Source organism: Notolabrus celidotus, chromosome 20, assembly GCF_009762535.1.
Source record: "Notolabrus celidotus isolate fNotCel1 chromosome 20, fNotCel1.pri, whole genome shotgun sequence".
Lineage (NCBI taxonomy): Eukaryota > Metazoa > Chordata > Actinopteri > Labriformes > Labridae > Notolabrus > Notolabrus celidotus.
The window spans coordinates 23,853,704-23,868,909 of record NC_048291.1 but is presented as its reverse complement, the minus strand read 5'-3'; the positions used below and the strand labels follow the sequence as shown (position 1 = coordinate 23,868,909).

General features: G+C 41.8%; 1 protein-coding gene across 5 annotated transcripts in view; it reads right to left on the bottom strand.

Moving 5' to 3' along the window:
* Positions 1 to 15,206, bottom strand: part of LOC117832463 (synaptic vesicle membrane protein VAT-1 homolog) — a 96,804-nt gene that overhangs the window by 18,016 nt on the left and 63,582 nt on the right. For all 5 annotated transcript variants that reach the window (XM_034711603.1, XM_034711607.1, XM_034711606.1 and 2 more), the window contains one exon: positions 11,851 to 12,058. In XM_034711603.1, the coding sequence (XP_034567494.1) occupies positions 11,851 to 12,058 (208 nt within the window). The remainder of the gene's footprint in view (positions 1 to 11,850; positions 12,059 to 15,206) is intronic.

Below are 15,206 nucleotides of genomic sequence, written 5' to 3'. Positions count from 1 at the left end.
ATTCAGAGCTGCATCTTTCTGCCTTCTGCACGTGTGTTTTTATCCATGTATGAGAGCATTTGAAGATGCAAGGTGAGTAAATGTTGAACGTGCATTGTCTGAGCAAGGGTTAAAAGCTGCTTTCACTCTGAGGTACACACACCTCACATAGAGGTGTGAAACGGTGTTTAAGAGGATGATGCATCCATTAACCCTAAGTACTTAAATCCAGACACTCACACATTAATATTTAACTAACACTGCTGTCATAAAAGCAATGATTCCCCTCCCGTGCCTGCCTGATGAAGTCAGCCAGAATAAGAAAACCTCTGAAAAATAATTCATCTTTTTTTATGTAAAGTAAATCTGGACTTTCATACAATCTGAATTTTATTTTGGTAGGTTAAAATGTATTTCCTGTCAGAAAACATTCGGCTCAGCGAGAGAAATCTTACCTGTTTCTGAATCCTCTTGAGAACAAACTCCTGATCTCTGATCACAAGGCTACCGAGCTGTGCCAAGAGCCTCTCACACACCTACACACACACACACACTCTCACATCTATACATCCATACACAGATCACAGAGAAGAGAAGAGCTGGCTGCAGCCTTGACCAGTCCTTACTGGGCCGCTGGTATCAGCTAATCTTCACAAATATGCACAGAGATTAAAATATTAACCTTTAGTTAACCCGCTGCTTCAGTCCTTCTTGTTTCCTTGGTTTCCTGATGTAACGTTCCTCCATCTATATCTGCTTCAGTAGCCTAGAATCATCTCTTTAGGTAGGAGTGGGGTGTGATTTAATCACTCCACAAACATGTACGCTCAGGGATGAGACAGCAGCTTTAGCAAATTCTTGCTGCTAACAACATTTATTCTCCAATAAACTGACAACACTTTAAAATGAAGGAATGTTAAAATCATCCACTTTCCTATCTTGTTTTTCTCTCTCTGGAGCAACAGGATACACAGTGGGGTTTTGTCTTCCCTTGAATCCTTCTTTACTCGTATTTTGGCACAAATTGGACTTGGCTTCCATAACATGACTGTGAGGAGCGAAGAGGAATTTTCCCCAAAACACAGCGGATTCCAGGCTGACACTGAGGCCGCTGTTATTGCTCCACACCCAGAGTTTAGCATCAGGGGCCAGTGAGGACATGAGGATCATTTTTATATTAGAAAAATTAGGATGGGGGTCGATAAAACATCTGCACTGGCCAGATAAAGAGATCTCTAAATTTACTGTCAGGCTATGATCTCATCGACAGCCCGTTTGAATTGAATCTACATAGGACGTAACTTCTCTTTTTTTTTTTCAAATTGTGCAAACCAGACTTCATGATGGAAAGGTGGCCTTAATGCTGCTGCACCCTGACAGGAATGACGGGTCCCATGCCTTCGAGCTCCACGTTACTTCTCATGTGATTTTATCCTGACTGTATTTCCACATTTCCTCAAGGACTTCCTGAACCTATCATTAGCCTGTGGTCTCAGTGGCTGACAAAGAATGAAACACAAATGCAGACCCAAGCATGTCTTTTTCACCCGAACGTTCAGTGGCCACGTTACAACATCAACAAACCAAAATCAAATCAAATAAATTCTCTCTTTATTGCAGCTCCAGCAGAGTTCAGGTCGGAGTCCTGTAATGGTGATCGGAGCTGTGGTTGCCAGTTTGTGAGCGTGTGCTCCTGAGGTATTACGCTGGATTATGTAACCCTGGTGTTTTTCTGGGATGACTGTGTGTGTGTGTGTGTGTGAGTGTGTATGTGTGTGTGCGCACACTGTGGGCTTGAAGAGCACTTTAATGTGCCCTCTCTGATAGTGAATTTCTTTCTTTGCAGCAGAGGAAGCCCATTTTTAGTTAGTGTGTGAGTGAATTAAAAGAACAAACATCCTCTACTGGTGTGTGTAGAGGTGGTCCATTTAATTTCCTGAGAAAGAATTTTCACGCTGCGATCTAACACCAACACACTGGCAGAAATACCCACAATGTGCATCAATCTAGGGCACTACTTTCCTTTTTAACATTGCAGAATGAAGCACAAGCTCGTGCACACTCAGGTTGTATTTGTAGAGGCTCACACATGCACACAAACAGGTGTTTCACATGCACCTGCGACTGTTTACGGTGGTTAGAGTGAGGTCGGGGTGGCTGGGGTCATTTGTCAACGGCTGCACCAGTGAGCAATGTGATTGGCAGGTCAGGGTGGAGGTTGCCCTGGTTTCCCTCTCCTATCAGTGCAGCTGATCTGCCCCCGGCGATGCCAGACCCGGGGAACACAGAGACGGTTCAACCACGCAGCCCAGACTCCCGCTCAGTGGTCAGACTGAATTAGCATTCTCTAAAGTAGGGTAAGACCTCCTGAGAAGACAGAGAGAGTAGGAGAAGCAGAGAGGGAACCATTTTATCATGGTTCCCAGGAACAATGGGGCGGTAAAAGTGAGAGATGTAACTACACATGAGCGAGGGCTCGAACAGAGGGCGCTTTGTTAGCTGGTGAAAAATGAATGAAAGCAATAATCTAACAGAGTCCAGGGAGAAAAAAAGACAAATAAAAATCTATATTACCTCTTTTATAGGTCACATGTTTCCAGCAATCATCTCAGCAAGAAAAATAAAAATGCTGCACAAATATTCATCCCATCTGAAAATCCAGAGCAGGACAAGGGGATCATTCCAAACCCAAGATATGCAGCTCGCTGTTAAGCTTGATTTAAACATCAACGCAGGCAACACTTATAGAAGCCATACTCGAGAAAAATACAGATATGACATCTTATTTCACAACAAAGTGTAATTAAAATAAGATGTAATAATTCATACAATATAAATTCTTATTTAAAGAAACTCAGATGTTCTTTAATTGCTGTGCTGGCTGCAAGTTTTACTCATTACAAGCCATTAAGGCTTTATTTATGCCTTCAATATCTCACAATAAGATGTTACAGCTGGACTTGTCAGGTTACTTGGCTTATATCAAGTGTGATGAGATATTATAGCTTCCCTTTGAAATGCTCCTTGTGTGTCTCACACAAGCACCGGCCAGAGAGCTTTCTGTTTTTAAGCCCCTAAACTCTAGAACTCTTTCTCTGGACATTAAAATGGCGAGCTCTCTGGGTGTTTTTAAAAGTAAATTTAAGACTTACCCTTTTAATCTAGCTTTTAATCTGGAGTAATTTATTTTTAAAGCTGGAATGCATTATTATTTTTAATATTATTTTAACCATTATTATTTGAATCATTGCTTTAACATTTATGTATCTCATTTTATTATCTATTTATCTATTTATTTCTTGTATTCATCTGATCTTGTTAACGCTACTTTATTTTTAACTTTTCTTTCCACTATTACTTATTTTATTAATTTTACTGTATTGATTTTATTTTATTTTAAAATATTTTATTTATAATCATGCTTTTTATAATCTTACCATTGCTGTTGTTTTCTGTCTCTGTTATTCTGTGAAGCACTTTGGGCTGCATGTTTTTATGTATGGAAGGTGCTATATAGATGAAGTTGAGTTGAGGTATAGCTGAAGATAAGACAAAAAGCAGAGAACATTATGCAATTAAAACCACTCTGCACTTATTTAACTAAGACTGTAGTAAAGGGATGTTTAGAGCCACAGTAACACCTTCCTGTCAGACACAGCTGCTGGAGTCATTGAGTATTTCTGTCCTCAAAGTTAAAATCCTGCTGATGTTCTGTGCACAGTTCTATCCCTGAAGAGTTCTTTCAAAGCTCAAATGGAAAAGAAATTCTATTGGTTGAATGGTCCGATCAAAAAATGTGCATCCATGTGAGAAAATATCTGCCTCATTGATTTAAAGTCAGAGGTCAAAGCTTGGGTGTCTTAAAAAAAAAATAAGAAAAGGGGTCAGCAGCAGGTACGAGAAGCCTCCAGCAAGAAACATCCAATCACAAAGTCTGCTCTTCGTTTGTTTGTTCCGGTAACAGAAAGTAGGAAAGAAAAAAAACAGGTGCAGAGAGAGTGTGAAGATTCATACTCTGAAAACCACACACAACAGAGAGAGAGATAGAAACACCATGAGATGTGCAGCAAAGTGTTAAAACAGAAACAAAGTGACTGTAGCTGGTATCAGGACAAAGGTTAACACATGTCAGAAATGATTCCACTGAAGTTAAATCGTTGTGTTTTTACAACTGTTTGATTGAATCATGGAAATTAAGATTATTATATAACCGTCAAGAAAATAACAACCAGGCCTAGCATTGCTCTGCTTTGGCATTTAACCAGAGCCCATCACTAAGTTCTCCAAACTTAATTGCCTGTATCAATCTCTGATATGTCAAATGCTCTCTTTGTTTTCCTCTTCAGATAACTTTCATTTTTCTTTTGTTTCCGAGCAGATAAAAGAGACAAAACATCGTCTTTATATCATGGGTCAAACCTAAAAGTGCTTTACTTTTATACTAAACTCACAGAAAGTTAAGCATTATCTTTTCTTAATGTTTTAAACCATTACTTAACCAGATTTCTTGCATTGAGATCACAGCTTGTGGGGGACAAAAGAGGATTGGCAAAGAACAGCAGCAACAAGTTACAAAAGTTAGAAAGCAAACACATGGAGTGGGTTATAAAAACTTTCAAACAATCAGTTTAAGCCAAATAATTACCCTCGGATTCAGGCCCAGTGTTTGATTACTGCTGCAGTCATGTTGTGTTTTCGTGTCTGATTCCGAAAGTGAAGCATTTAGTGTTTATCACAGCTTTGATTCATTCATGTTCGAGCTGGCTTCTCAAAGCAAATCATCAACAACAAATAAGACTGAAGGAAGAATGTTGAGCTCCACTGAGGAGTTTCTACCTTGATATGATTCACAGTGAAATAAATACCCAAGCCTCTTTATGACCAACAAAAGTAAACAAGACCATAAGCCAGAAGGTCGACTGTTTTTATAGATGGTTTTAATGCCAATAATACTGCAGCCAGGACAGTGTCAGACGAGGCGCACCACCGAAACAGCCTTTGATTACATTTTTCACAGCAAAGATTCACAAGGAGTGAAACATTTGATGGATGAAAGAAAGCAGGATGAGATTTTTCATCAACATGTAGAAGGCATGTCAGAAAGGAGACAGATTAGGGCGCCGACTTGGCCTAATGGTTAAGTTGGGTGCCCATGTAGCGGGTGACCTGGGTTCAAATCCAGCATGCACCCTCTTTCCTGCATGTCATTCCCCACTCTCCTAATCTCCTACACTATCCACTGTCCTCTCCTCTATATAATAAAGGTGTAAAAGCCCCAAAATGTATAACTTAAAAAAACAAAAACATGAAAGGAGACAGATTAGACATATTGCTTTGTTCACAGAGGGCGCCAAGACTGACAGAATATCAGAAGTTCCTCACAGTAGCTTTAAATCAATGGCCAAAGCTTTTAAGGCTAATCATGGTACCACTATCCATCTAACTACCATCATCTCTCTCTCTCTTTGTCTCCCTCTGTTCCTCTCTCCAACCCCATCACGGTCTCAGCAGATGTGTGTTTAACATGAGTCTGGTCCTGCTGTTCCTTGCCACTGTAACTTGCTAAATGCTGCAAAGTGCTCTGCTCATGGTGGATTAAGATGAGATCAGACTGAGTCCAGTCCGTAAAATGGGACTAGATCTTACCCTGTCTTGATGTTGGGTCTTTGTTAATTGAACATAGAGTACGGTCTAGACCTGCTCTGTTTGTAGAGTCCTCAGGAAATAATAGTTGTGCTCTATGAATAAAGATTAATTGATGGATGGTAGCAGGTAGAGAAACTTTGCAACTTCAAACACTTCCAAGGGTGTGATGGGCTTTATGAGAAGAGGTGATTGATAATGTATATTATTTCGCTGTCCGCAGCTCCTCACAGTACTATTAGGGAGACTGATTTTGCTCAGGCTGTAATTAAACCACAAACTCTGGAAGTGTTGGTGCCAAAATGTCACAAAGTCCTGACACACACAGAGTTCATGACGCTGACACATGAGACGAATTGATCCCAAAAGGTTACCGTAGCTCCACCTAATTCATATTATGCATTCCACATCTGTTACACAATGCATGGCACTTGACGTTGGCCGGCAGTCACAGAAGAACTCATAAATAAAACAGAAGTGGACGTCATCGTTGGAAGCAGCCGAGCCCCATATGTATGCAGGAATGTGTGGAGTGGGTGTGGTTGTAGGGGGGTGCTGGCCCGGGTTCATAAACATTCAGACCAGTTCAGGGAGAGGTCAGAGGAAAGGATGTTGGCCGGGGCACAGAGGAAGACCCACGAGATACATCCAAATGTCACCAAACTCCCTCCACCCAAATCCTCTGGGGGAAACTAACAGTGAAACGTGCGCATGTTCCCAAATGACAAGCAGCGAAGGAGGGATGTGTCAAGGTCAGGGAGAGGGAGCAGAAGGAGTGGAGGTCATGGAGGGCTTCAGGGCGGGGGGTGTAGGGGGGGGGCAGAGAGGACGAGGAGGACGAGGAGAAGGGAGGATGCAGATGTGCGGCGCGGCGGGGGGAAAGGGAGGCACGATGGGAGGAAATACAACAAGCTATTGTTTAGAGAAAGAGAGGACAGGAGCGGAGCCACGAGAGAGGCAGCTGAGGACTGTTCACTTTTACACACACACACTCACACAAACACAATCACACACTCACACACTCACACACTCGAACACCACGTGCACAAATGCATGACTAAAGCTGAGGACCGGTCAGGGATACTCTTGTCACCCTCCTGGTGGGGAAATGATGCTCTTTATGGAGAGCTGTGGATGAGTCATGTATCAATATTGTGAGAAGTGAAGCCACCCCGAGCTGCCAATCATGATGTCACACCCCCTTTTTTTTTAACATCATTCAACAACACTGCTCTGTAAAATTAACATTTTTGTATAAATCTGCATGATAAGACTGAACAGCTATGAATGAAAGCTTGTTAAAGATGTGTGAATTTAAAGTTCGACCCATGTTCCATCTGTTATAACGGAGAAGGCAGGCTTTAAAATCTATGCTTCAGCCAGTCACCAGGGGGAGTACTGACAATTCTGGCTTCACTCAGGGTAGCTGTTGCGCTGTCCATGTTTCTATACAGTCTATGTCTGGCTAGCTGTTTTACTCTGTTACCAGCAAGCGGCAACCTCCGGTCTCAACATATGAAGCTGATGAGGAAGTGTTATAAACTGCAATTCATCGAGAATCCGCTTGAGTCTGGCTGCAGAAACACCGGAAACCACACACACACCAATTCAAAAAAGACGATCTTTACAGAATCAATAAACATGTTTACAGCCTGGTTCAAAAAACTGCTTCGGTCTACGTAGCTCATTTCTCTGTATCGGCACACACTGTACTGGGGTGAATTTTGTTCTAACGCGACGGTTCAGAAGATATTAAGATTACAAGTTTTTGCCCAAATATGGACATGACTGACTTGATCAACAGGCGGGAACACAGCTGTTGGCTCGGAGGCTCAAACCCCGCCTCTTTACGTCACATTTTCTGGTTGAGTTCAGAATTTCCAATATGGCTCCTGCCGCTGATTGGCTTCAAAACAGCGCTCAGGAACAGATGGGTGACGATCCTGCTTGTGGCTCCTCCTCAGGCTTATACCCTTGAAAGGATCGAGTCTTCCTAACGTGAAACAAGGTTTTTGGATAAAAGGTGTCAAGTTCTGTTCAGATTGAAAAGCCCTCTGAGGAAATATCTGGATTTATCTTTTGTCCATCACATAAGGAAAAACGACAGGATGTAATTATGATAGGAACATAATGCTAAGAACCAATCTTACACCTGTTGAGGATAATGATATCAGATGGATATCATTCAATTAAATACATTTGGCCTGAATGATCTGTTTAGCTGGAGAGCTTTGGGGTAAAAAGTAATCTAAAAGTAATTGAAGGGAAGATGATGTTTTTCCTTATTTGATTGAATCAGTTTATTAAATCTGCATAAAGGAATAAACAGGCCAACCATGACACAGATCAAATGATGATGAAGCCCTGGAGCAATCACTAGAAAAGATGCTTTGATGAAAGGATTAATGACACACAATGTGGCTCCTCAAACACAGAGTTTATTTCTGCTACACAGCTGTTGATATAATATAGCCTTCAATTAAAATTACACTGGTTCAAATCATGATTATGAAACTGTGACCGAGGGTGAAAAACAAACACTGTCAGTCGTCTGTACCACTGATACTCCTACTCCTAAGATAAAAAGCTTACTACTTTATCTCTTCACAACATAAACTGATCCAGCAGGAATGCAGGATTGTGTAGGCTTGTCTAGCTCACAACATCCCCGCTGTCTGGAGGGATATATGACAGTTTGTGAAACCGTCAGTTACAAAGTCTCATGAGACAGTGTGTCTACACACTAATACTGCGTGTGATGAACTTAAATGTTCACTGGAGCTGCAGGCAGGGTCAAGTGTAACGCAGTGAGTTTTAATTACAGTTTCACAATCCAAATACAAGAAAAGCTCTGTACTCTGTTACATTACTCAGGACGGACTTTAGCAGAATTCTTGGAAAAACTAAGTTCAAAACAGGAATTTCAGTTTAAGTATGCACAGTGAAAGTCCCTATTTCTATGTAAAGCATTACAGTAAAAAAAAGTGACGTAAAGAGGAATGAGAAAGGCTACAGGGCAGAGGTTATCTAAAGTAAAAATTGAGGATGGATAAAACTTTAAATCAAAGGATTCAAGTTAAAGATATTCTTGGTAGAGGATCTGAGAGGAAATCAGTGCTTGGAATTTAACCAATTACTCCTGTATGGCATTGCTGAAGGGATTCAACTGCCAGTTATTTTTCAATTATAAAAGCACTCATTGCATTATTGTATCCTGTTATTTTCCTAAGGTTCACAAGTTTTACTGATAAGGATATATTGAATAAAAGACCTAAAGATGTCCTTATTTTCTGTGCCTTTTTGACCAATAATTCAAAACCTACCTGCAACCTTAACCCTTAAAGACCTAGACCATTTTTGGGGGCGCCAGACTTGCCTGAATTTATTTTGAATATGCTGCATGAGACAAATGTGGTATCAATGGAAAGGTGAGAATGTCCGCTGTAACTGAGTTTTTAAAGATTGTTGATAGGATTAGAGATTCAAAAGTTATCAAACATTTAAGAACAAGTAGTCGCCGGCAGCTGTCTTTAAATGTTGAAAAATGAAGCATGTGCAGTACCTCAAGTGTCCACTAGAGGCTGGCTACAAAAGCAGAGGAATCCCCATTATAGCCCATATAAAAAAGCACATTTTCAAAGCAGAACTTTACCTTTACCTTGTTTTTTTTAAAATCTGTAACAACTACAAAGGGGAGTGAGGGTGAGGAAAGGCTATGAGTTTAGCATAATTATGCATAATTAGGGGCGGGGCTGATTTGACTGACAGGTGGGCTCTGTGTAACTGCTTGCAAGGCGGTAAGGCTACGACCTTCTCTTTGCCGGTTTCTAGATTAGCTGCAAGTCAGCATTTCCAATATGGTGATCACCACCTTTAGGCTATAAGACGCCTCTCCAGAAACCAATACTGACACATTCAGTACATCAGAGTCACAAGGTCCATCATTTTTACATCTCTAAATCGCTACAAAAAAAGAGGAATCAGATACACTTGATATTTACAAAGACTTAAGTGATTAGTTAAGATCTAGTTTTACATTCAAAGGATGTATTAGCAGTTTAAGCTGTAAGTTGCAACAGTAAAATATGGCTTGAATACCAATTACACACATGGGATAGATTCATTGAAGAATAAAAGCTCATCTAACTGCAATTTCTTTTATAATATTAGGAAATATCAACACTTTAGACAGACACACAAACACTCACACACACACACACACACACACACACACACACACACACACACACACACACACACACACACACACACACACACACTCATAATCTAGCTTTCTCTTCTTCTGCTCTCTAACTCTCTGACCTTTTCAAAACACATCTTTATGACCTCACTAATCAGAGAACATCAGGAACACACACGCAGAGTCCCAATCTTTTCTACAATGCCTGCTACAAACATGGTAACATGCAAATGCTAGTATTAAAATCTTTAACAGTCTCAGTGGAGCAGCAACAGATAATGACTTACACATGCAGAGAATGACCAAGTGCAGTGAAGCAGACTGTTGAACAAATGTTTTTGTCATAGCCTCAGTAATATGCTTTTACAATCCTGATGTCCAGACAGACGGCAAGCCAACACCGTCAGCCCACCGCCAGAAACCAGAGACGCCGCCTTGACCTAACCAGGAGGGAAAAGCGTCTCCTACACCACACAGCATTCCTCCTATAGCACACATGCTCCACAAAAAACAACATGTGTGACATCAGCTGGGTGATATGAGGAACAAAAACTGTTTGGATTCCTCTGCAGACCACCAATCCCACAACTATGACAGTGTGCGCTGCTTTTTATCACTGGGGAAACTGCACGTCAACGCTAATCTTACAAATCATCCTTTTAATGTTCACAGCTGAGGGATGTTTCCACCTGGACTAGCAGTTCCCCAGAGGGTTTTGTCATTTTTTTTGTCTCCCTGAGAGAAAACCAGCTCAGGTTCCATTATGTGCTCACTTCACTGACACCCACACACTGTCCCAAATGCAGAGGAATCCCATTTCCCTCGGCACGGAAAGAGTGGGAATGAGAAGAGAAGTGAAAGCTGCACACTGACGGATAGCCAGAGAGAAAGGGACGGGAGAACAATTTCTTTTTGGCTAATGCACTCCCCGTTCTCTCCAGCTGGCCTGATTGTGAAAACACAGCAAAAATCAAATGCAGCCCACCCCAAAACAGGTGCTTTTACTGCCTCCATCCACATCGTTCCCCCACCCACTCACGCTGTGACCTCTGACCTCACAGTGCAGGTGGCAGATGCTCCAGTAGAAGTGCAGTCTTAGCGGGTGAGAAGCACTATGCTATTTCTCATACTAATGAACTCTGGGTTCTTCTGCAGTCATAATTCATATAGAAAAAGGATGCATAAACAGGAGGTGCAGAGCAGGAGGAATTCTTCCACTATAAACATTCAAGGGCGTTTGCCTCAATGCCGTAAAACGAGCTTTGAGTCTTTGTGTTGAGGATATGAAGATGTGCATCTGCACTAAAGGCCGAACATATTGAACTGGATTTATTTCTGTTTTAAGCAAGGTTTAGTTTTGCAATGATATTAAATTGATTGAATACGGTTTACTGCTGCAGGATTGGAACATAAATCTAAATCTGTGCTTTGAGTTGCAGCTTGTTTTTCATATACTACAACAAACAGGGTAGAACTATTGACTGTACAAAGATGGACAATGCATTTCCACTTTCGTCCATTGCAAACAAGTGATGCCAAACTACACCCTGCAACTGGCACTGACATCTTGTGTTCTCTGAACCAGAGTGTGCACAGCAAGGATGAACTCTCAAAGCCGTGGGTGCTGCTTCTAGATCAGTGCAAATCTGGAGTTCAGATTATTTTTTTGCATCAAATAACTTGCATGGTAAGAACCAGCTTTAATGGCAGCAACCATGTTTGAGAAAAATGTATTTTAAGCTGATTTTAATTCTTAAGTTTGTGACCTATACTGCAATCAGTCTGTAGGGGGAGCTCTGAATCACTTGGTTCACTTTCAGGGAGCTGTCATGTCACCCATCTCTCTAGAGAGTCTATGTGTAACACAATGAGTGTTTTAGCTTGTGAATGAATTATTAATTAACTTATAATAAATTCATCCATGATTGCAGTGAGCGATCTTTGTTGTAGCTTGTTCCATCCATCCCAACCCGAAACTAAAAGAGTAATAGAATGCTGTTCATCTATCTCTGCAAATGTCTCTTTACCTGCAGCGGCGTGGATGAGGACGCTCTGGTTTGGCCGCAGGTTGCCAAAGTCGAACAGCATCATGTAGGCGGTGATGTAGTTGACGGGCAGGGCTGCTGCCTCCTCGAAGCTCATGCCCTCGGGGATGAGGAAGGTGTGGCTCGCAGGCACCACGGCCACCTCCTGCCACAGCCCGAAGCGGTTCAGCACCATCACCTTATCGCCCACCTGTAACGGCAGACAAGAGGAGACACAGGGTGAGAGGATGGTAAATGAATTAATTATCCACGCCTATTTATGGTAACTGAAAACAATTAATCACACTCTAAGGCAGTGATTAACAACAATGGGCTACTTTCCCCTCAAACTGCAAACTCTTAGACACTGAGATTATTAAGAAAAATATATCAGCATAATGAATCAACCAAACAACCTCAAGCTGTGTCAAAGAGTTCATGAGCAAGTGAGCAGAGAGGCAAGGAGAAACTGACATGCTAATACCAAGGATTAACATTAGAGTAAACTAATGGAACTCTCCCACAAACACGCTGGAGGACTGTTTGCATGCTCGGCCTGTTATTTATTTCTCATATCATTCTGCACTCAGTCAATCATCATTTCCTGCTGTGATGGGCTGCGCTCCAACGTCCATACTTCCACACTAACATGGTGGAAAAGACTCGCCCTGAGTTCCAAACTGCAACCTGCTTCTATTTAACTGCAACTCCCCCTCCTTGGTATGTACTTAGCATGAAGAACATATACACTTGAGACTTCTTTACAACACTGTTCTTGAACTTTGATGACCCTGATCATACATCAGCCTCAGCCCGTAGTTCATCTGTCGATGCTCTCGCCAAGGCTCATTTAGGATGAAATATCTGCACGCAAAGAACTGTGGGTCAGAACATTGAAAATAGGCGGCTGGCTCACACGCTGCAAAATGCGACAGTAAGACAACCTGGTATTTTTTAGCTTCCTGATTTATAAATACACATATTTGGACCTATAGTATATTTTTCAGCCTACCTTAAAAGGGAATAAAGCTTTAAACACTTGTGTAATCTGTCCAATAGCATCACAACACATCCCATCCTCACTGTGGACCCGTCACATTCATACTGTCCTTTAATCTAACTTCTTCATGCCTCCATTATAAGCTCCTCCAACTCTCCATCACCACTCCTCTTTGCAGTTATTTCATCAGCCTCAACAGAAGTCACAAGTCAACACCTCAACCATCATGCTGGACTCCACACAGATACATACTGATGCTGCTCAGGGTGGAGGCTCTTCACTGATAATAACTCCATGAAGAGGAGAGTCCAATATCTGATCCTCCTGACTGAAATGAAGAAATGACTGAAATATGAAATCACTCCTATTCCAGATGGTCATAGTGTTTTTATCAGTTTGGTCAAGTTTGAATTTGTACTGGGAGTTCAATTTATAATTTATTATACGTCTGAGTTAAGAACTTGTTCTCATTGGTCATAACACGGGAACAGGTCACAGCTGTTATTTCTTGATAGCACACCATCACCATGGCTCACAGACTCCTGTGCACTAACCGTCATCACATCAATGTGCAGAGAGAAGTAATTGATTTGGCATTGGTTTGTTAACACTGGGAAAACCAAGACAGAAGACCAAAGCAGCAGAGAAAAGGCAGAAGAGAATAAAGACATAAAAACTGACAGAAATCTACAGGAGGTAGACGAAGTTAATACTTAACACTGAATATTTTAAGACTGATTCATGGAAAATGTCACAGACTGATAGTTATGAGGTAGATCACTCAATCTGGTGATTCATGTAGACCTGCTCACTTTGCTTTGACCACCATCAGAGTAAATGTTCAGTTTAATGTGAGTCACAGCAGCTAAGTAAGCTCATTTTTAACTTCTACTTTGGACACAGCTCAAACTGCAAGAGTTGGACTATTCAATCTGGAGAAATAACACCATTATTCAGTGGTAAAATCATCCCATTTATAAAGACAGAAGCTCTGTAATAAATGGGATGATGAATGGTGAGCTGCACCTCGATATGGTGAGATAAGACCCTGCTCACCCTGTCAGAGCTCCAATCTGCTACAAGAACCTGCTCACTAATCATCATCTCTTACCTAACAGCTAAATATTAACCAGTTTAAATCATTTCCAATATTCAGATCAGAAACATTGATGGGGGGAGTCTGTGAATTGGAGTTTAGCTGATAGATCTGGTTGGAAACAGTCTGATGGCACTAAAAAGGTGAAGTGGAAAGTGGACCACATTACACGAAAAGCTGCAGAATAACTAAATCAACGCTGGTTTAATTGTCAGAGGGTCTATTTTGTTAACAAGGACATCATTCCAGCAGTGTGAGCACCAAAGGGTTAAAACAAAACCAAATGTAAAATCTATTTCATTAATTTGAAGCCAAGTTTTACAGCTTATTAACTTCTAGAGCTTTAACATGATCTCCTGGCAGTTCAGAACCCCAGGAGGTTTAACTGCTAGATCCAGAAGTGGTCTGGAGCTTCCTGCCATCTGCAGCTCGACAGTTTCTTTAGCTGTGGGAATGATGCGAGCTGTGCAGCAGGCGTAGTAAGATTGTGGTTTATTGTTTGCTTACAACAATGGCAGACATGAAAACGTGCAGCCATCAAACCCTGAAGAGATTGTTTTCCAAGAATGTGAGAAAAGGAGGAAGATGATAACCTAAATGAGAGGAAGAGGAGAAAGTGTTGCCCTTAAAGGGGACAGTGCTTGGATCTGTCAGAGCAGACACTGAGGAGGCCACACACGTCATTCTACGTGCTGCTCAGTCAGTCTCCATCTTGCCTTTTTTCTGCTTCCAATCTGTCCTTATCACAGCAGGATCCTTCCATTCACAACTGTCTCTATCAAAAGGAGCGGCCTGGATCTAAACTTACCCCTGGCGCCCTCACAACCAATCAGGAGAGCCTGCTTGAGGGACACAGGAAACAGAGACGACAGCAGTATTATAACTCTCTTCCTGTTTTCTTCCTCCCCCTTATCCTCCCTTCCCCTCCCAACACAGCCCCCCCCCCCTCCCCGCCATGTTTCCATTCTTCTCACTTTTTCCCCCTTTCTTTCTCTTTCACTTCCTGTCTGCTTTTCCTCTGACAACTTTAGAACATCTTCCTTCCCCTTCTCCCAGTCCCCCTTGTGTCATCCTGTCTGCGTCTTAGACTTTCCGACCCTTTCTCTTTCCCTCTTGTTTCCTCATCCTTCGCTGTCTCGGTTTGTCTTCATCGTCCTCTTTGCTAGGAGTGTCGCTCATCCCTCATCCCCTCTTCCTCCTGATCATCAGCGAGACAGGACAATGGGGCCCATCTTCTCCCCTGGCCTCTCTCCGCTCATCAGA